The sequence below is a fragment of the Oncorhynchus tshawytscha genome, linkage group LG07 (genome assembly GCF_018296145.1).
Source record: "Oncorhynchus tshawytscha isolate Ot180627B linkage group LG07, Otsh_v2.0, whole genome shotgun sequence".
Classification (NCBI taxonomy): domain Eukaryota; kingdom Metazoa; phylum Chordata; class Actinopteri; order Salmoniformes; family Salmonidae; genus Oncorhynchus; species Oncorhynchus tshawytscha.
In genome coordinates this window covers 7,732,407-7,754,475 of record NC_056435.1, presented here as the reverse complement: position 1 = coordinate 7,754,475, position 22,069 = coordinate 7,732,407, and the positions used below count along the sequence as shown (strand labels likewise).

Genomic DNA, 22,069 nt, shown 5'->3' with positions numbered 1-22,069 from the left:
AAAATTGCGATGACGTTGAATCAATGTGGAAAACAGATTGGATTTGCAAAAAGCCACCAACATCAGGGAATTTTGTACCCAACTTTAAAGCGAACTCTAACGAAATGTTGAATTCACGTTGACTCAGCCAAATGTAAATCAAAACTTTTAACATTTAACTGATGCCCAATGGATGCCCAATGGGTTGTCCTTAAATATGTACACTAAGTGTACAAAACATTAGGAACACCTGCTCTTTCTATGACATAGACATACCAGGTCAATCCAGGTGAAAGCCCTTATTTATGTCACCTGTTGAAACCACTCCAATCAGTGTGTTCGAAGAACGGTAACGCTGCTGGAGTCTTCACACTCAACAGTTTCCCGTGTGTATCAAGAATGGTCCACCACCCAAAGGACATCCAGCCAACTTGACACAATTGTGGGAGGTGTTGGAGACAACATGGGCCAACCTCCCTGTGGAACGCTTTCGACACTTTGTTAGAGTCCATGCCCCGACGAATTGAGACTGTTCTGAGGGACAAAAGGGGGCTGCAACTCAAATATTTGGAAGGTGTTCTTAATGTTTTGTACAATCAGTGTATACTTAATGTACAGCAGTCAGAGATCATCTCAGGAAGTTCAATGCACATCCCATGAATGTGATAACCAAACATACTCTGTTGATTTATTTTACAGTAACATCATTTCCACTTGTAGATGACAACCATTCAGTAAATGCAACATGTATTTGGAAAGAGATGGCATTACAAGGGACTGGGGCTCAACATGCTTTTAGGAACTGACTGAGCATCTTAAAGACAGCAGTGTGTAGGCATGCCAGAAATCCTTCAGTCTACATGTTTTACAATCAAGGTCTTATTTTCTCCAATGGGACTTCATCTAAGGGTAACTCTTCAAGGAATGTGAGTGAAACGTTGTGAGACATGTACTAGGCTACTGCAATGTTCAGATTGTGGTCCTTGAAGCAGATCAGTGAAGGCAACAGAACAATATTTCAGAGGGGCATAACAATATTTTAGTCTCAACCATGAAATACTTCATACCAAAACCTTTCACTTCAAGTCTTACTTGTGAAATTCAGAGGAACCAAAAACGACAAAACACTTGATGACTGAATAACCTTAATATTTTTTTGAAAAATCAGCTGTAGCTCTTTTTTTTTTTTTACTATCCCTTCTCTACATGAAGCAAACCCAGTAAAACCAGTAACATATTCAGAGTCTGCTTTGGAGGAGGTGTGTCAGATATATTTTTCACAGAGGGAGAGAGAGGAGCAGCGACTGAAAAACTCATCACCAGGAGGCAACAAAGATCGAATGCAGTAACTGCAAAGTGTTCTAGACACCGAACACATTTGATAGCAACATGCACCCTGAGCTTGGAAAACTCTAGACCACATTTCATTTGTCTTTATCAATTTATCTTTATCTCCGTCAAAGGAAACTGTGTCCAAGATGAATCAAACAGCCTGCGTCTCTCATCAAATACCATGCCAATCATCTAAAGACATGGTAAGTGTGTTTATTTTATAAAGCATGAGGTCCACAACCTACTTATAAATTCAGATATATGTCATATTTCTTCCTATGTCTAAAGTCTACAGTAGCCTAATCACCACCTGTGGCTTACAATGTTGCCTGTATGACAATGGGATTGTGATCAATGGTTTGAATAGGTGTGTGCAAACAATCGTTATCAAAGCTCCATTTTTTTCCATCACTGTCAATCACAATGGTGAGTTTCTCAGGCTAAAAGTTGTCTCTTCTGGACTTGAAAGATGAATGAGTATCTGCGCAGCTTCTGCCTTTATAGAAACTAGTTATTCAAACAATCTAAGCACCCAGAACCCAATCTTGTGTGTGTAATTTATAAATCTGTCACGAGACACCACGCAAATAATTAAACCCTGTCATATGAAATTATTATAGTGGCTGCACATTAAAGGGATATTATCTTTATCAACATCCGAAATACCAAAAATAAAGGGACCACAACTGGTCTCTTAGCAACAACAGTGATTGCATGGTCTGAAAACATAGACATTCAATCCAATAGATTCAGTGGCAGTTGGTGCTGTTTAACATCAGGGAGGACAATGATTTTTTATGAGCATGGCCTTTTTTCTATTACAGCATATTTGATGACTGTCATTCATATTCCATTCACACAGCTCAATGTAACATACGTGATAATCCAATTTTCCCTATACCCATCATGAGGTTGCTACAAACTATCCCTTGAAGGAAAGTTTACAATGTAGGTGCACAGGTCGAGAGAAATTTGAGTAATCAAGATGACAGACATTGACACATTCAATATATCACCTGCATCTTGCCTGCATCTAGCTGATCTAGGTTGTAAGCATAGAGTACCAGAGTCATAATACCCATAAAACATACTGGTTAAACAGGGAAATGGTTCCAATCATTTTTCCACCATTCATTTTTCCCATAGGAGATTTTAGAAACACTTAAAATAAGGGCTGTGTTTCGTGTAGGCTCACCTTGGCATGATGTTTTGATAACTGTGTAAATCTCTCTAGGACAAGCTGACTTTTATCAATATATTTGCCTCTATTCCCCCCCCCCCCAAAATAAAATACAAATTAGCTGCAAATGTGGCTATTATAAAGAACTACATATCATGATCTAGACAAGAATGATGAATCGAGGCAAAGGTTAGAATTAACTATCAAATGTTAGCTAAATGTTCGTAATGAATAAATTGGCAAAATTACTTTAAATAGACAATTTTATGAACTGTCTTGTGCACGTTTTAAATTTACACAATACCTCTTGGTAAAGGTGTCAGCTAGAGATAACGTGCAGGAGCTTGCAGCAATTTATAGTCTTGCATGATGTCTACTGATGCTAATTAACATTTTTGAATCTGAGATTAAATAGAGGTGAATATATTGATAAAAGTCACCTATTAATCCAACGGTTGCAAATGAGAATTTCTATTAGACAACTACAGGTATGTTTATCCCAGTTTCATTATGTTTGCTTCCATTTAAGAAAGAATCGGCGGAATGAATACACCCCTGATCACACGCAAACACAGTTCACTTTCATAGCAGCGACATACAAACAGCATGATACCTTTAATGGTTGCATAATTCCTTCTCGCATCTACGCGCCGTCCTCCTCTCACCTTTTCCCTTCACTTGTGCACTTCAGTGCACAACACATCAGCTGTCTGTGACCACGCGAAAAAAACTTTCCAAGTCAAACCTTCATATCATAACCGCTAACGGCTACACAAAGCCAACATGGTTGTCACCATATCAGCTAACGTCAAGTCAACATAGATACTTGAACTAACGCGTTAGTAAACCCACTACAATCATGCAGTACAGTGTACAGTTAGCTAGCAGTTTAGCAGTTACACCGGCGGGCCCCGGTGGCAATACATTTATAAAACCAACAGCTTACCTTGACTTGGAAGAGGTCCAGTGTTGGATAGCCATAGACAGCTAGGTAACTCTCTGTTTGAGCCGGGTGTTTGAGTAAGCTAAACTAGCTATCTGTATTCACTAGCTAAGTGAAAGTGAGAAAAAAACTAAATATAGCCCTCTCTCTATCTTTCTCTCCCTCTCTCTTGCTTATCCTTCATTTTTGAAGAAATTACTCTGTTCAAAACTGTTCAACTATTGTCTTTCTCTCTTTTTGAATAAACTACTCACCACATTGTATGCACTGCAGTGCAAACTAGCTGCAGCTTATGCTTTCAGTACTATAATAATTATCTGATCCTTTGATTGGGTGGACAATATGTCAGTTCATGCTGCAAGAGCTCTGATAGGTAGGAGGACATCCTCTGGAAGTTGTCATAATTACTGTGTAAGTTTATGGAAGGGGGTGAGAATCACGAGCCTCCTAGATTTTGTATTGAAGTCAATGTACTCAGAGGAGGACGGAAACTAGCTGTCCTCCAGCTATACCATGGTGCTACCTTACAGTGCTGTTGAGGCTAATGCAGACTTCCATTGCAAAACAGTGTGTTTTCGTCAATTATTTGGTGACGTGAAAATGTTCAGTATAGTTTTATCTAGGATAACTTTTTTAATGTTTCACTATTTATATTTTTATGAAATTCACTGAGGAGGATCCTCCTCCCCTTCCTCCCCTGAGGAGCCTCCACTGCTAGAGACATATAAGGCTGCATCATGTGTTCAAGGCAAGTGTTAGGTTTGGGCAAGTAATAACATTCCTTACCATGAAAATGAAATGCACACAATTCATTGGCTTAACCAAAGGTAATATATACAGTTGAAGTCGGAGGTTTACATACAATTAGGTTGGAGTTATTAAAACTTGATTTTCAATCACTCCACAAATTTCTGGTTAACAAACTATAGTTTTGGCAAGTCGGTTAAGACATCTGCTTTGTACATGACACAAGTAATTTTTCCAACAATTGTTTACAGACAGATTATTTCACTTATAATTCACTGTTTCACAATTCCAGTGGGTCAGAAGTTTACATACACTAAGTTGACTGTGCCTTTAAACAGCTTGGAAAATTCCAGAAAATTATGTCATGGCTTTAGAAGCTTCTGATAGGCTAATTTACATAATCTGAGTCAATTGGAGATGTGGATGTATTTCAAGGCTTATCTTCAAACTCAGTGCCTCTTTGCTTGACATCATGGGAAAATCAAAAGAAATCAGCCAAGACCTCAGAAAATAATTTTAGACGTCCACAAGTCTGGTTCATCCTTGGGAGCAATTTCCAAATGCCTGAAGGTACCACGTTCATCTGTACAAACAATAGTACGCAACTATAATGACCATGGGACCACACAGCCGTCATACCGCTCAGGATGGAGACACGTTCTGTCTCCTAGAGATGAACATACTTTGGTGCGAAAAGTGCAAATCAATCCCAGAACAACAGCAAAGAACCTTGATGATGGAGGAAACAGGTAAAAAAATTATCTATATTCACAGTAAAACGAGTCTTCTGTCAACATGGCGTAAGGTAGCCTAGTGGTTAGAGCATTGGACTTGTAACCGAAAGGTTGCAAGATCGAATTCCCGAGCTGACAAGGTAAACATCTGTTATTCTGCCAATGAACAAGGCAGTTAACCCACTGTTCCTTGGCCGTCATTGAAAATAAGAATTTGTTCTTAACTGACTTGCTTTGTAAAATAAATAAAACATTTTTTTAAATAAATAACCTGAAAGGCCGCTCAGCAAGGAAGAAGCCACTGCTCCAAAACCGCCATAAAAAAAAGCCAGACTACAGTTTGCAACTGCACATGGGGACAAAGATCGTACTTTTTGGAAAAATGTCCTCTGGTCTGATGAAAGAAAAATAGAAATGTTTGGCCATAATGACCATCGTCATGTTTGGAGGAAAAAGGGGAGGCTTGCAAGCCAAAGAACACCATCCCAACTGTAAAGCACGGGGTGGCAGCATCATGTTGTGGGGGTGCTTTGCTGCAGGAGGGACTGGTGCACTTCACAAAATGAATGACATCATGAGGCAGGAAAATGATGTGTGTATATTGAAGCAACATATCAAGACTTCAGTCAGGAAGAGAAAGCTTGGTCGCAAATGGGTCTTCCAAATGTACAATGACCCCAAGCATACTTCCAAAGTTGAGGCAAAATGGCTTAAAGACAACAAAGTCAAGGTATTGGAGTGGCCATCACAAAGCCCTGACCTCAATCCTATAAAAAAAATTCTGGGCAGAACTGAAAAAGCGTGTGCGAGCAAGGAGGCCTACAAACCTGACTCAGTTGCACCAGCTCTGTCAGGAGGAATGAGGTAAAATTCACGCAACTTATTGTGGGAAGCTTGTGGAAGGCTACCCGAAACGTTTGACCCAAGTTAAACAATTCAAAGGCAATGCTACCAAATACTAATTGAGTGTATGTAAACTTCAGACCCACTGGGAATGTGATGAAAGAAATAAAAGCTGAAATAAATCATTCTCTCTACGATTATTCTGACATTTCACATTCTTAAAATAAAGTGGTGATCCTCACTGACCTAAGACAGGGAATTTTTACGAAGATTAACAAATGTCAGGAATTGTGAAAAATTGAGTTTAAATGTATTTAGTTGAAGTGTATGTAACCTTCCGACTTCAACTGTATGTATATATAGATATAGATATTTTTTCTTTGGTTTATCTTCACCTCTGAATTATATAGAACATATTTGCCACAGATATACTGTACATTTACATCTGTGATATTGGAAGGGGTATAGGGACATAAGAGCTTTCTCTCTGAGGCTGACATTTGTCAGGTTTTTAAACAGGTCAATACTCACAGGGCCAGGGCCAGACAACATTCCAGGGCATGTCCTCGGGGCATGTCCTCAGGACATGTGCAGACCAGCTGGAAGAGTCTTCACAGACAATTCCAAACTCTCATTTTCCAAGTCTGTAATCCCCACGTTTCAAGCTGACTACCATCATTCCTGTTCCCAAAAACTTTAAGGCATCCTGCCACAATGACCCTGTAGCACTCACATCTGTAAGTGCTTTGAAAGGCTGATCATTACACATCAACTCTATCATCCCAGACATCCTGGACCCACTCCAATTTGCATACCGCCAGAATTTGCACTCCACTCTGCCCTCTCCCACCCGGAAAAGAGGGATACCTATGTGAGAATTCTGTTCATTGACTACACCATAGTACCCTTCAAACAACATATTTAAGAACATTTTGAAGATTGTTCCACAAATAGTACATATTTACCTCAATACTCAAGTATCTCTGCACATTGTAAATTTGGTACTGGCACTGACCCCACATATAGCTTCCGCTCTTATTTCTTATTTCTCGTGTGTTTTCTTTGTATATACATACAGTGGGGAGAACAAGTATTTGATACACTGCCGATTTTGCAGGTTTTCATACTTACAAAGCATGTAGAGGTCTGTAATTTTCATGATATGTACACTTCGACTGTGAGAGACGGTATCTAAAACAAAAATCCAGAAAATCACATTGTATGATTTTTAAGTAATTAATTCGCATTTTATTGCATGACATAAGTATTTCATACATCAGAAAAGCAGAACTTAATATTTGGTACAGAAACCTTTCTTTGCAATTACAGAGATCATACGTTTCCTGTAGTTCTTGACCAGGTTTGCACACACTGCTGCAGGGATTTTGACCCACTCCTCCATACAGACCTTCTCCAGATCCTTCAGGATTCGGGGCAATACGGACTTTGGATTAGCTAACACAACGTGCCATTGGAAAACAGGTGTGATGGATGCTGATAATGGGCCTCTGTACACCTCTGTAGATATCCCATTAAAAATCAACCGTTTCCAGCTACAAAATTCATTTACAACATTAACAATGTCTTCACTGTATTTCTGATCAATTTGATGTTATTTCAATGGACCAAAAAGTGACCACAGTGACCACAAACTTTTGAACGGTAGTGTGTGTGTGTATGTATATATGTATATATATATTTGTTATAATGAATACTGTACTGTGTGGTAGAGCTTGCAAGTTAAGCATTTCACTGTGCTTGTGCATGTGACAAATAAAACTAGAAGGAAAACTATGATCCTCAAAAGAGCTGTGGTATTAGGATTTGCCCAAGGAAGTGTTTAACTCTATGCAGACAAGCTGTCTCTGAGGGTGACAGGCAAGTTGTAATCCCCTTATTTAAATGCATGATTTATGGTGTGAATTCTTGTCAAGAATTATGCTCTAGATATGCTAATGTGGACTACAGTAGGTTTTGGAGGGTAGATGTGACCAAATAATTGTATTATTTGGGCTTGATTTACTGAAAGATTGGCAGCAACTAATTTGTGTTTGTTTGAGTGTTGACACTTTGGTAACAAAGACATTTCTCAAAATGAGAAAGGATGTAATTCGGATGATGTAACGTGATTTCAAATTCACAGATTAACACCCTGCTCACAAGTTTGTTTCATCTACTCAGTATGTACACTGAGTGTACAAAACATTAGGGGCATTGAGTTGCACCCCCTTTAGCCCTCAGAACACCGTAATTTCATTGGGGCATGGACTCTACATGGTGTCGAAGGTGTTCCACAGGGATGCTTGCCCGTGTTGACTCCAATACTTCTTACAGTTGTGTCAAGTTGGCTGGATGTCCTTTGGGTGGTGGACCGCTTATGATACACAAAGGAAACTGTTGAGAGTGAAAAAACACACGTCTGTAGCCATGAAATGCTTTGAAAGGCTGGTAATGGCTCACATCAACACCATTATCCCAGAAACCCTAGACTCACTCCAATTTGCATACCGCCCAAACAGATCCACAGATGATGCTATCTCTATTGCACTCCACACTGCCCTTTCCCACCTGGACAAAAGGAACACCTATGTGAGAATGCTATTCATTGACTACAGCTCAGCGTTCAACACCATAGTTACCTCAAAGCTCATCACTAAGCAAATAACCTGGGAATAAACACCTCCCTCTGCAACTGGATCCTGGACTTCCTGACGGGTCGCCCCCAGGTGGTGAGGGTAGGTAGCAACACATCTGCCACACTGATCCTCAACACTGGAGCTCCCCAGGGGTGCGTGCTCAGTCCCCTCCTGTACTCCCTTTTCACCCATGACGGCATGGCCAGGCACGAGTGCAACACCATCATTAAGTTTGCAGACAACACAACAGTGGTAGGCCTGATCACCGACAACGACGAGACAGCCTATAGGGAGGAGGTCAGATACCTGGCCGGGTGGTGCCAGAATAACACCGAACACCGAGCACGTCCCCATTCGCATCGACGGGGCTGTAGTGGAGCAGGTTGAGAGCTTCAAATTCCTTGGTGTCCACATCAACAACAAACTAGAATGGTCCAAACACACCAAGACAGTTGTGAAGAGGGCAGGACAAAGCCTTTCCCCCTCAGGAAACTAAAAAGATTTGGCATGCGTCCTGAGATCCTCAAAAGGTTCTACAGCTGCAACATCGATAGCATCCTGACTGGTTGCATCACTGCCTGGTACGGCAAATGCTCGGCCTCCGACCGCAAGGCACTTCAGAGGGTAGTGCGTCCGGCCCAATACATCACTGGGGCTAAGCTGCCTGCCATCCAGGACCTCTACACCAGGCGGTGTCAGAGGAAGGCCCTAAAAATTGTCAAAGATCCCAGCCACCCCAGTAATAGACTGTTCTCTCTACTACCGCATGTCAAGCGGTACCTGAGTGCCAAGTCTAGGACAAAAAGGCTTCTCAACAGTTTTTACCCCCAAGCCATAAGACTTCTGAACAGGTAACCAATGGTTACCTACACTATCTACATTGTGTGCCCCCCCCAACCCCTCTTTTACGCTGCTGCTACTCTGTTTATCTTATATGCATAGTCACTTTAACCATACATCCATGTACATACTGACTAAATTGGCCCGACCAACCAGTGCTCCCGCACATTGGCTAACTGGGTTATCTGCGTTGTGTACCACCTCCCGCCAACCCCTCCTTTTACGCTACTGCTACTCTCTGTTCATCATATATGCATAGTCACTTTAACTATACCTACATGTACATACTACCTCAATAAGCCTGACTAACCGGTGCCTGTATATAGCCTTGCTACTCTTATTTTCAAATGTATTTTTACTGTTGTTTTATTTCTTTACACGCACACACACACACCTTTTTTCCCGCACTATTGGTTAGAGCCTGTAAGTAAGCATTTCACTGTAAGGTCTACATCTGTTGTATTCGGCGCACGTGACAAATAAACGTTGATTTGATTAACAGGTGACATCAAGATATATATTTTTTAACTAGGCAGGTTAGTTAAGATCAAGTCCTTATTTACAATGACAGCCTACCCCAATGACACTGGACCAATTACACACCGCCCCATGGGACTCCCAAGCACAGCCAGATGTGATACTGCCTGTAATTGAACCAGGGACTGTAGTGACACCTTTTGCACTGAGATGCAGTGCCTTAGACCCCTGCGCCACTCAGGAGCTCATTAAAAAGCTGTGTATCATAGTCAACAGTTGACACACTGATCCACAGACCATGTCGCTTCGATCAGACAGAGTGAAAACGTAGAGAGAAAGAGAACTAAGGCAGATAATACTGTCGCCTAGTGGTAATGCATTATATTGAAGTCATCCTTGCTGTATGAGTGTCATACATGCACATCTCATGCTTGACCACTAGAGGGTAACGCTATCTTATTTATACTGCCATCAACGTGAACTACATCTTTATGGCTGAAGTAAATTCATCTCAACCAACATTGAGGAAGATAATTATGTAATTTCACAGTGTACAGGCCAGGGACAGGGGACTGATGGGATACAAGGTTTAGAGTACCCTTTAGGGTAAACAAAAATATGAAATGTCCCGTGGTTACCCAACATCCCTGCTCATGAAATCATTGTGGAGAACATCAAAGGCTGAAGTAACCCACGTTCTCTTTCTAGACAATCCAACAAGACATGGACAATTTCACAGCAATCTGTGAGAAAATGTAAAGCCCTCAGCTAGGTGCTCTTGTTGAATAAATGGACATCTTTGTGAGTTGTTATACAGTTTTTCCACCGAGTTATGGCAGTAGGCTGTATTCATCAGTTCTACAAGAGGTTCTGGAACAAGAAGGAATGCTCTGTGGACAGTGTGCTGATAGACTGGAGTACCAGACTGTTATATCAACCTTAAACTTCATATACAGTACCAGTTTTTGGGCTGCAATACACCTAGAACTCTGTGTAAACATTGGCTGTAATAGACTATATGTGGGAATATGTCAATCTTCACCTTAGATTGACCTGTACTTCCTGTTTGTTTGTGTTATTGTCATTGTCCGTAGATTTGGGCTGACTCAGAATGTGCCTCATAACATCTATTAAAATCCAACTGGATTTAATTCATGTACAAGGCTGTTAGTTTCACCAAGGTTTTGGGTGTTCAGGATGTCTCTGTTCCAAGAGAGAAATTCAAGGGAGTTGAGAAACTGTGGGCAAACAGAAGTTGACTCCTTGAATTGTAAACTGAGTAAATCTTGAAATCGATTTGTTGGTGTTTGTTGGTGTTATGTCAATTAATCAATAATCCTTATTTTGTTCCATCCATAACATTGTAGATTACATTATAGGAACAAGTGTTATGTGAATATTGGGGACATTATATGTTTAGTAGTTGCCCATAGCTTCCCCACTCTGTTCCCCCATTCTGTCAGATCAATATAAACAGGAACAGGTGTAAGCCCACCTGGTGCAACCAGCCCCAGAACATCACTACAGGACATACAATGTTGCCTGGCAGCCTTCGCTATGTATTCCTCATTAGTAAAGCTTTCCCCCACAAGTAGAGCCTTCCATGATCCGTGATGTCACTCCAGGAGCAGACAGAAAAGGGGGGGGGCTATTTCTGGAGCTTGAACAAGGGAGGGGTCAGTGGGGGCAAAGACCTTCCCCATCAGCCTCATCTTTTGAGATGCTGCTAATAGCCATTCTCGTTCCTGTTCGTTTTACTGTGAAAGGGAAGTTAGGGGTGGAGAGGAGGATCAGTGTCCAGACCAGGACATTGTGATATGGACAATTTTAATAATTTGATGTGGAAGAACACAATGGAATTATAATCAATCTTACTTGTGCTGTATGATTTTAAACAGACGGGAAGGGAGATTTGATGGTTGGTTGTCTTGTTGTAATGTATATTGAGGTACTGGATTCTTTCTGTGTATGTAAATATAAATCAAGAGGCCAAGCCAGGGCTCCTCCCTGTGACACGTGCAGGCTAGATTAGTGGCGCTGATGCAATGTTTGGAATCGCACTGAAACAAATTGCACTGCATTACTGGCTGTGTTATCCTCTGGACAAATTACTCAACCGTGAAGGCGAAACTGCTCAGTGCTAGAAGTAAATCTACACCGGACAGGGGAGAGGAAATCAGCATATATCCTGTCCTGTCCTGAGTCACGGCATCTAAGAAAATACCCGCCCTGATAGGATGATTTGAATGGGGGAAATATTTCGACAACGCGTCCAAAGATGACTGAGGACGACTTTACAGAGGTGAAGTGTGTATGACGGATCTCAACCCCCCACTTACTCCCTCTCCCATCCCCTTTTCCCCAGTATGTCGGAAGGGGTTTAGAGACTGTTTTCTCATAAGCGACCAGTCTTTCTACCATACAGGCTGAAGTCCCTGGAGGGATGCTGGATTAAGAGCAGGACAGAGGAGGAGGACAGGGGGAGGGGATGTGAAGGGTAAGACTCCAGTGCTTGCCTGGTATGGATCCCTGGAAGAGAGAGGGCCATGAGGAACATAGACACAGGCCCTGTGCCTGGTATGAGTCCCTGTGAGAGAGAGGGCCATATGAAATATAGACAGACCCTGTGGCTAGGATGGATCCCTGGGAGAGAGCGGGCCATGAGAAATATAGACACAGGCCCTGTGGCTGGCATGGATCCCTGTGAGTGAGATGGCCATGAGAAATATAGACACAGACCCTATGGCTGTTATGTATCCCTAGGAGAGACAGGCCATATGAAATATAGACACAGACCCTATGGCTGTTATGTATCCCTAGGAGAGACAGGCCATATGAAATATAGACACAGACCCTGAGGGATCTGAAGTGTGTCAGTGCTGTACTTGTTCTATCCCAGAGATTGTGTCCCTGCACTGACATACATAGATAGCTGTTGAACACCAATATGCCTTTGATATTCTAAGTAGACGGCAATATCCAATATGTATGGAGAAAAAAAGAAAATGTGTGCATTCTCTACTGTAAGTCCCACTGGAGAAGAGCATCTGCTAAATGACTGCAATGTAAATGTCATGTTTGAAGGGATTATCACTATGCTGTTGACGTACTTTTGCCAGTTGTGTACTTCAGCTACTTTGGCCATTACCTTTCATGTTGGTTAGCCTTAATTCAGTTCCCTGTTATAATGCATCATTGTGTCAACTGGCTCTGGGCGAAGATTAATCATAGTGGCATGTTTATCTTCTTCCATTTTTCTCATTTGCTTCATTAGATTTCTTTAATCACCGCAGATCACCACATAATAGTTAACCTTTTAAATGGTCTGTATACTGATTTAAATGTTAGCTGTGCTTAACCGTGTTTGGTGGAGGTGGGCTATTTGTTCAAATGGTCGGGGTAACCTGGGTCAAAAAACAATTAACCTGTGCATTTATTAGTGCCAGCAGGAGTGGGTAGAGAATAGTTGAAACTTCCTCATATTTCTATCCGTCTGTCTATGATTTTGAGTGTAATTATCTCTATACCACTACACCTTATCATTAACCGCACGCAGTAGATAAAGTCAGGGATATAGTTGGTGTAGCTGGCGCTCCGACAATCTCCTTCTGAGCTGGTTCACTGACTATAGTGCTTATGTGAGGAAATGGGGCTATGTCCCAATTATCTCTCCTCCCTCCCGAAGTGTGCACTTCACTTCCCTTCACTGGTTTGAAAGGGAAATGGCCGATACAAGAAATATGGTGGAAGCTCCCACTAGCCCGTGCCTCCACCCCAAACAAGGGTTTTCGATTCTCGGAAAGTAGTGAACGAGTGCACACTTCAGGAGAAAGGAGATATTATTGGGACGCACCCACTATTCTGTAACTGTAGCACTGTGTGTTCAGTTTGTTGTCTAGCGCCGACTCTCTACACTGGTGTATTTGGGCTTGGTTTTCAAAGGCCTAGGCTAGCCTGTGGGCAGCACATCCCGACTCAACCATGCTCATTGTCTTCCAGTACATGTCCACTGCCTGTTTAAGTATTCAGAGGAAAGGCTTGTTGGCTAGGTCAGTCTATTGCTATAATAACAGACGACTTGACGAGGACTCTTGTCTTGTTCCTCCTCTCTAGTGTCTACCTCTGGATAGAAGGCAACGTAACCTGTTTCAGAGTTCATGCAGTCCTGCAGACCAGGTGTCTGAGTTCTTTGCTGTTTTCATCCCTACTGTAGGCTTCTGTTTAATAAGTGAATGTAGTTGATGCACTCTGACACCGTGCCTCAGAGTGGAGAAGTAGGCCCGTGTGTGGGGCCTAGTCTGGTTAATGCAGGATTGAGTTATGAGACGATAATCTGCAGCCGTAATTGAGATTGAGAGATCGACAGCCTCCGGCGAGACAATATTGTCTGTGCATTGTCTTCTGGAACACAGTCTTACAGGCTCTCATTTGGGACCTGGCGGTTAGGAACTTCTGGATGGTATTCCTTATATAGTGCACTACTTTTGACCAGAATCCTATGCAGCCCTAGTCAAAAGTAGCACACTAAATAGGGAATAGGGTGTTATTTGGAACACGTCCCTGGAGGTCGGCCATTTGAGAGTATTTCAGATGAGAATATTTGATTACTGACATCAGCGGAGCTCTGGACCGTGAGTACCACATTGAGCATGTGTCTTCTCCTTCTACAAGAGAGGAATGAAAATTAAGATTATAGGGCGTTTGTCTCTCCACAATGATAATATGCCTTTTGAAATTGCCCAACCAAAGATCAGTGTGAAGATTCTTGGCAACAAAAAAAATAAGTAGAGACTAAGTGGCGACACCCCTTAGGAAACAGAGTTGGATCTTGCAAAGCTCTCGTTTAAGTCGCTTCCTATGACCTACAATCCAAATAGACAGACGAGACTCCTGCCCTACCCCAGCCTCTCCCCCACTGGGAGAGCACACCAGGCTAAAAATACCAGGATATCACACTTAGAAAACCACCTGGAGCTATAGACGAACCCTACTCATCAACTATCTAGAAATGGTGTAGCCTACACATCAAGGTCAATTCAAATTGAGATATTCATCCGTGATTGTTTTGCACTGTATTCTTTGGATGTTCGCCATGTAAATTGCCTCAATTAGTCAGGGCATGAGTAAGGAGAGAAGGGAGGAAGGCTCCCTATACATGTTCATTTAGAATAGAATGACACAACGTGGACTCTGTCCAGTCTAGAGGATATGACTGAACTTCAGCACTCTAGGGGAGGTAACACCTCTCCTTGAGTCAGAGCGAAGACCATTTAAACACGCACGCATGCACACACACGAATGCACACATGCACACACACACACTCACACACACACACGCACGCACACACACACAGTCTCTGATTTCTCTGTTTAAATATTTAATGGGAGAGCGGTTTTGATTTCTCTCTCTCTTCCCCTGCTCATTCCAAATGATGTGCTTAATGTGCACCTGTCTGGTTATAGACTGGTTATAGACAAGCTATGCTTGTCTTAAATTATTTGTTAAATTGCCATATTTATAGACCTATCCAAGGCCTTTGATACTGTCAACCATCCCCTACTCATTCGGAGGCTGTCTGAAATGGGCCTCGACCAGGACCATAAGTCAAGTTACCTCGATATTACTAAAGGTAATATGGGGTTGATTTTGGGACATGTCGTCTTTACTATTTATTTAAATAATATTGGTCTATCTGCAAAAATTAGTAACATTCATCTGTATGCACTCGAAATTGCCCCTACTGCTGACAAGGCAATGTTAGAGCTGCAATAAAAAAACACACAGATGAACTAATTAAGAAGCTGAAGTTAAATTAGGCTTATTTTATAGAAATAGATCATGCCTCTCCCTAAACAGCGGGAAGCAGATTGTACAGGAAACCTTCCTGCCAGCTCTTGATTATGGTGACACCATTTATCAGAATGCAGCAGCCACTACTCTAAAACCGTTGGATATGGTGCACCATAGCGTGCTTCGCTTTATCACAGGCGACAGGTATAATACTCATCACTGCATCCTTTATCAGAAAGTCGGCTGGACCTCTATGAATTCCCGTAGATCAATTTATTTCTCCCTTTTTGTTTACAAAGCTCTGCTGCACAAGCGTCCGACATATCTCACTACTCTGTTAAAGTATACAAATAGAAGGCACCAAATCCACTCACAGGGTTGGTTAACTCTTGAGGTCCCTGGTGTCTCTACCAACCTAGGAACATCAGCATTTAGCTTTAATGCATCCCCTTTTTTGGGAGAATTGACAAACCTCGTTACATCTTGAATCCCCGGTGCCAACAGGGCAGTTTAGAATGCTGAAGAGGAACGGATTCACTGAGGTCTTCGGGTGTATTGGTTGATTGTAATAATGTATTGGTGTTGTTGCAGTGTATCTGTAAACGTTGTAGTTTCTTTTTTGCTGTTTTATTGAATTAGCATGTTGATTTGGGAATAAATACAAGTTTAATAAGTAAACAAAAATGTCACTTATACAGTACCTCCCAACTCCAAAAAAGCCAATTAAAGAAAAATATCCCCGGGCTGTTGATTACCTTTCCTCCCTCCTTTTCTTTTTTAGAGGGTAGCTTGAATAAAATCTAAAGGTCGATCTCAGTTACACCCATTGGCTGCTGTTCTATCACTGATGTAACATGGCTGTTATTATTATATTTTGACTGGTCGTATTTGTAAGTTAGAGGACTTCAACGCGGATTTGGCGGGTTGGATCACTTTCCTTATAGTGGGGTCTTGAGATGTCTTCTCATAGTAGTATTGTCTCTCTCTCCTGTCTGTCTGTCTGTCTGTCTGTCTGTCTGTCTGTCTGTCTGTCTGTCTGTCTGTCTGTCTGTCTGTCTGTCTGTCTGTCTGTCTGTCTGTCTGTCTGTCTGTCTGTCTGTCTGTCTGTCTGTCTGTCTGTCTGTCTGTCTGTCTGTCTGTCTGTCTGTCTGTCTGTCTGTCTGTCTGTCTGTCTGTCTCTATATTTTCTATTTCTCTCTCAATCTCTTCTACAGTGCCTTCGATTAGTATTCAGACCCCTTGCAAAAACAGGTTTTTAGAATGATTTGCTAAATATCACATTTTAATAAGTATTCACACCCTTTACTCAGTACTTTGTTGATGCACCTTTGGCAGCGACTACAGCCTCAAGTCTTCTTGGGTATGATGCTACAAGCTTGGCACATCTGTATTTGGGGAGTTTCTCCCATTCTTCTCTACAGATCCTCTCAAGCTCTGTCAGGTTGGATGGGGAGCGTTGCTGTACGGCTATTTTCAGGTCTCTCCAGAGATGTTCGATTGGGTTCAAGTCCAGGCTCTGACTGGGCCATTAAAGGATATTCAGAGACTTGTCCCGAAGCCACTCCTGCGCTGTCTTGACTGTGTGCTTAGGGTCATTGTCCTGTTGGAAGGATAAACCTTCGCCCCAGTCTGAGGTCCTGAGTGCTCTGGAGCAGGTTTTCATCAAGGATCTCTCTGTACTTTGCTCCCTTCATCTTTGCCTCGATCCTGACTAGTCTCCCAGTCCCTGCTGCTGAAAAACATCCCCACAGCATGATGCTGCCACCACCATGCTTCACCATAGGGATGGTGCCAGGTTTCCTCCAGACACGATGCTTGGCATTCAGGCCAAATAGTTATTTATTAGTCTCATCAGACTAAATAATCTTGTTTCTCATGGTCTGAGAGTCTTTATGCACCTTTTGGCAAACTGCAAGTGGGCTGTCATGTGCCTTTTACTGAGGAGTGACTTCCATCTGTCCACTCTACCATAAAGGCCTGATTGGTGGAGTGCTACAGAGATGGTTGTCCTTCTGGAAGGTTCTCCCATCTCCACAGAGGAACTATAGAGCTCTGTCAGAGTGACCATCGGGTTCTTGAACACCTCCCTGACCAAGGCCCTTCTCCCCAGATCTGTGCCTCGACACAATCCTGTCTCTGAGCTCTACAGACAATTTCTTCAACCTCATGGCTTGGTTTTTGCTCTGACATGCACTGTCAACTGTAGGACCTTATGTAGACAGTTGTGTGCCTTTCAAAACAGGTTCCTAAATTGCTAAAAAAAACGGTTTTCGCGTTGTCATTATGTGGTATTGTGTGTAGATTGCTGAGGGCATCTCTTTTATTTAATCCATTTTAGAATAAGGCTGTAAAGTAACAAAATGTGGAAAAACTTAAGGGGTCTGAATACATTCCAAATGTACTGTATTTCTCTCTCTCTCTCTCTCTTTCTCCTTCTCTCTCTCTCTTTCTCTCTCTCTGGTACACACCCACACCATGCCAAAAACACACACCTTCAACACTAACTCAATGACAACTCAGCCCTGTGTTTGTGAGCAGCAGGGAATTTGTACCAATTTGTAAATCACAATTATAATCTTGCAGGACATGGCACTCATTTGGAAGAGTAATGATGTTGTGAAGAATATGCAGGCCCGCGTATGACTCACAGAGTCATTCAACAGGACCGGGGATGGATGGCTATTCTGAGAACCGCTATGTGGACCATGATTGCTTGGCAGTGCAGCAGATAAAGGAACGCTGCAATCTGCATCATTAACTCAGGCTGGAGATTTTTCAAACACCTGAAACAGCGTCTTCCTGTAATCTAGTGCCATACTCATCATGCTTAATTCTATGTCCAAAATATGATATCTGGGTAGTAGAGTCTTATTTAGTACATTTATGTAATTTGCTTGCTTTTCTAAAGTCTACTGACCTTGCCTGCAGGATAGTTAGACAAGCTAGCTACTCTAACTTGATTGATAGCCTGAAATGGCTTATTGGTACCTAGTTATGAGGTTGGGAGATTTGGAGCCTATCTGGGCTAGCTACAGTGCCTTGCAAAGTTTTCATCCCCCTTGGCATTTTTACAATTTTGTTGCATTACAACCTGTAATTTAAATAGATTTTTATTTGAATTTCATGTAATGGACATACACAAAATAGTCCAAATTGGTGAAGTGAATTTTTTTTTTTTAAATCATAAAATTAAAAAAAATAAAAGACAGTAAAGTTGTGTGTGCATAGGTATTCACCCCCTTTCCTATGAAGCCCCTACATAAGATCTGGTGCAACCAATTGTCACGGCAGATTTCCTCCTCTTCCTCTGAAGAGGTGAAACAAGGATCGGACCAATATGCAGCGTGATAGGTGTCCATGGTTTTTAATAAGAAAAACTAAACATGAACGCAAATACAAAATAATAAAGTGAACTGGCAGCGAAACAGTCCCGTGTGGCACAAACACTGACACAGGAAACAATCACCCACAAAATACCCAAAGAACATGGCTGCCTAAATATGGTTCCCAATCAGAGACAACGATAAACACCTGCCTCTGATTGAGACCAATCTAGGTAACCATAGACTTACATAAACACCTAGAATGAACACAACCCCATAAATCTACAAAAAAACCTAGACAGTACAAACACCCTAGATGAGACAAAAACCATACATCACCCATGTCACACCCTGGCCTAACCAAAATAACAAAGAAAACAAAGATAACTAAGGCCAGGGCGTGACACCAATTACCTTCATAAATCACATAATTAATTAAAGTCCACCTGTGTGCAATCTAAGTGTCACACGATCTGCCACATGGTTTCTGTATATATACACCTGTTCTGAAAGGCCCCAGAGTCTGCAACACAACTAGGCAAGGGGCAGCACCAAGCAAGAGGCACCATGAAGACCAAATAGCTCTCCAAACAGATCAGGGTTGGGTTATAAAATAATATCTGAAACTTTGAACATCCCACGGAGCACCATTAAATCCAATATTCAAAAATGGAAAGAATATGGTACCACAACAAACCTACCAAAACTCACAGACCAGGCAAGGAGGGCATTGATCAGAGAGGCAACAAAGTGACCAAAGATAACCCCGAAGGAGCTGCGAAGCTCCACAGCGGATATTGAAGTATCTATCTGTCCATAGGAGGACTTTATGCTGGACACTCCACATAGCTGCGCTTTACGGAAGAGTGACCAGAAAAAAGTCAGACACGCTTAGTGTTCGCCAAAATGTCAAACATATGGAAGAAGGTAATCTGGTCAGATGAGATTAAAATTGAGCTTTTCGGCCATCAAGGAAAATGCTATATCTGGCACAAACCCAACACCTCTCATCACCTTGAGAACACCATCCCCAACATTAACATTATGCTCGGCAGGGACTGGGAAACTGGTCAGAATTGAAGGAATGATGGATGGCGCTAAATACAGGTAAATTCTTGAGGGAAACCTGTTTCAGTCATCCAGAGATTTGAGACTGGGACGGAGGTTCACCGTCCAGCAGGACAGTGACCCTAAGAATACTGCTAAAGCAACACTCGAGTGGTTTAAGGGGAAACATTTAAATGTCTTGGAATGGCCCAGACCCAGACCTCAATCCAATTGAGAATCTGTGGTATGACTTGAAGATTGCTGTACATCAGTGGAACCCATCCAACTTGAAGGAGGTGGAGCAGTTTTGCCTTGAAGAATGGGAAAAAAATCCCAGTGGCTAGATGTGCCAAGCTTATAGAGACATACGCCAAGAGACTTGCAGCTGTAATTGCTGCAAAAGATGGCTCTACAAAGTATTGACTTTGGGGGGGGGACAGTTATGCACAAGTTGTCTGTTATTTTTGTCTTATTACTTGTTTGTTTCACATTAAAAAATATTTTGCATCTTCAAAGTGGTAGGCATGTTGTGTAAATCAAATGATTACAACCCCCCAAAAATCCATATTAATTCCAGGTTGTAAGGCATCAAAATAGGAAAAATGCCAAGGGGGGTAAATACTTTCGCAAGCCACTGTAAAGCCAACTTCATAAAATTGGTAGAAGCTAGTAGTACTACAGAGAAACAACAACAATGTATTTTAAATAAAAGATAAAATATTTTTCTATAATATATATATTTTTTACAGAAATAATCTGAGGGGCCCCATATGGGCAGGAGGCCATATGAAAGGCACTGTAAGGACGCTGGTTTAAGACTGGCAAGATTATTTGCTCAAAGTCCATGTAGGTGATATCCAATTTTCCTTGTAATATTTCTGGTTTGTTAGATATGTTTGCTTCAGTGAACTACTGACTGTCCATTCTCTCAAAGCACAATGCCGTAGTGTAGTTTGGAAAATCAGCACCATGGACAGCTCACATTGAGCGCTGTAATCCTTCAAAGTGGGAGACGAATTTATTCAAACTCACACTTACACTAAACTGGATTATGATACAAAGAATAGACATATCACACTAATGACAGAACCCCTTGCCAGTCTAATTGTATCCAGTACTCTGAAAACTCTTGTCATGAACACGAAGTGTATTATTTTCCCGCCCCCTTTGCCTAGTGTTTGTCTCTTTTATTGTCGTGTGAGCGGGGGATATTTCTACTCGTGGTCGTGGATGTTTACAGCGTTAGCAACAAACACCCCACATACTTTATTTTTCAGGATATTGCGTGCTTTCCTATGCTTGAAAGAGATAGGGGATATTTGATACACTGGGGAGGGTGAGGGGGGTACCTTTTCTTCATATATGCTTCTTTGAAATGCGAGCGCCAGTAGATTTCTTGAAATCGTGATGCCCCCTACTTGACTTGAGTTAACATTTCTCGATTGTGTTGTGTGTCAAGCCCCTCGCCATTCTCTGGGTTGATACGTAGCTACCCCGAAAGGTCTGTGCATACATTGCACACATTATCGAGTCCATCTGACCGAGGAGGTCCGAAAATCAAGATTCCACAATGACAGCTTCAAAAGAAGGAGAGGAGGTAGGATGGTATACGCTAATACTAATTTTGATTGAGGCATTGCATTTGTGTAGAGATGGGGTGCTTATTTTCCAGTTGAGTCTGTGTCAATTGCGTGATGGATGCAACAGATCCGTCATCATGCAAAACAGAACTGGTGCCATAATGCAAGGGATTCGTTTGGTTTGAAAAGACGTGAGATGTATTGATCTCTTCGGATAGGCACACTTTGAATATTTTTTAAATTAAGATTTAGTGCTTTTATTAATTGACTCCCAATGATGCATCTTGTATTGACATCCTTCCATCATGACCCTGGCTACTACACCATGAATGCTAAGATGAACTGTTTCATAGGTTTCTGAAGTTGCCTCATCTTATCACAGCAATAACAATGTCCCGAACATGTGTAACTCTGTGTTGTTGTATGTGTCGAATTGCTACGCTTTATCTTGGCCAGGTCGCAGTTGCAAATGAGAACTTGTTCTCAACTAGCCTACCTGGTTAAATAAAGGTGAAATAAAAAACAAATTTAAAAAAAATCGAGTTCAGCACATGCTCAAACCAATATGAACGCTGTTAAGCCAACTCTCAGAGAAGTATAGCATGCATGTATAGGAG

The 22,069-nt window shown here is 41.8% G+C and overlaps 1 protein-coding gene across 2 annotated transcripts in view; it reads left to right on the top strand.

Moving 5' to 3' along the window:
• The first annotated feature begins 11,804 nt into the window (after window positions 1-11,804).
• The window catches only part of LOC112255161 (inactive dipeptidyl peptidase 10-like), a 46,685-nt gene continuing 36,420 nt past the window's right edge, over window positions 11,805-22,069 (top strand). The window contains exon 1 of one of the 2 annotated variants that reach the window (XM_042323987.1): window positions 11,805-12,013. In XM_042323987.1, coding sequence (XP_042179921.1) covers window positions 11,990-12,013 — 24 coding nt within the window. In that variant the 5' untranslated portion in view covers window positions 11,805-11,989. Of the gene's footprint in view, window positions 12,014-21,232; window positions 21,470-22,069 lie in introns of those variants that run through there. The other variant, XM_042323986.1, reaches the window with a different exon arrangement.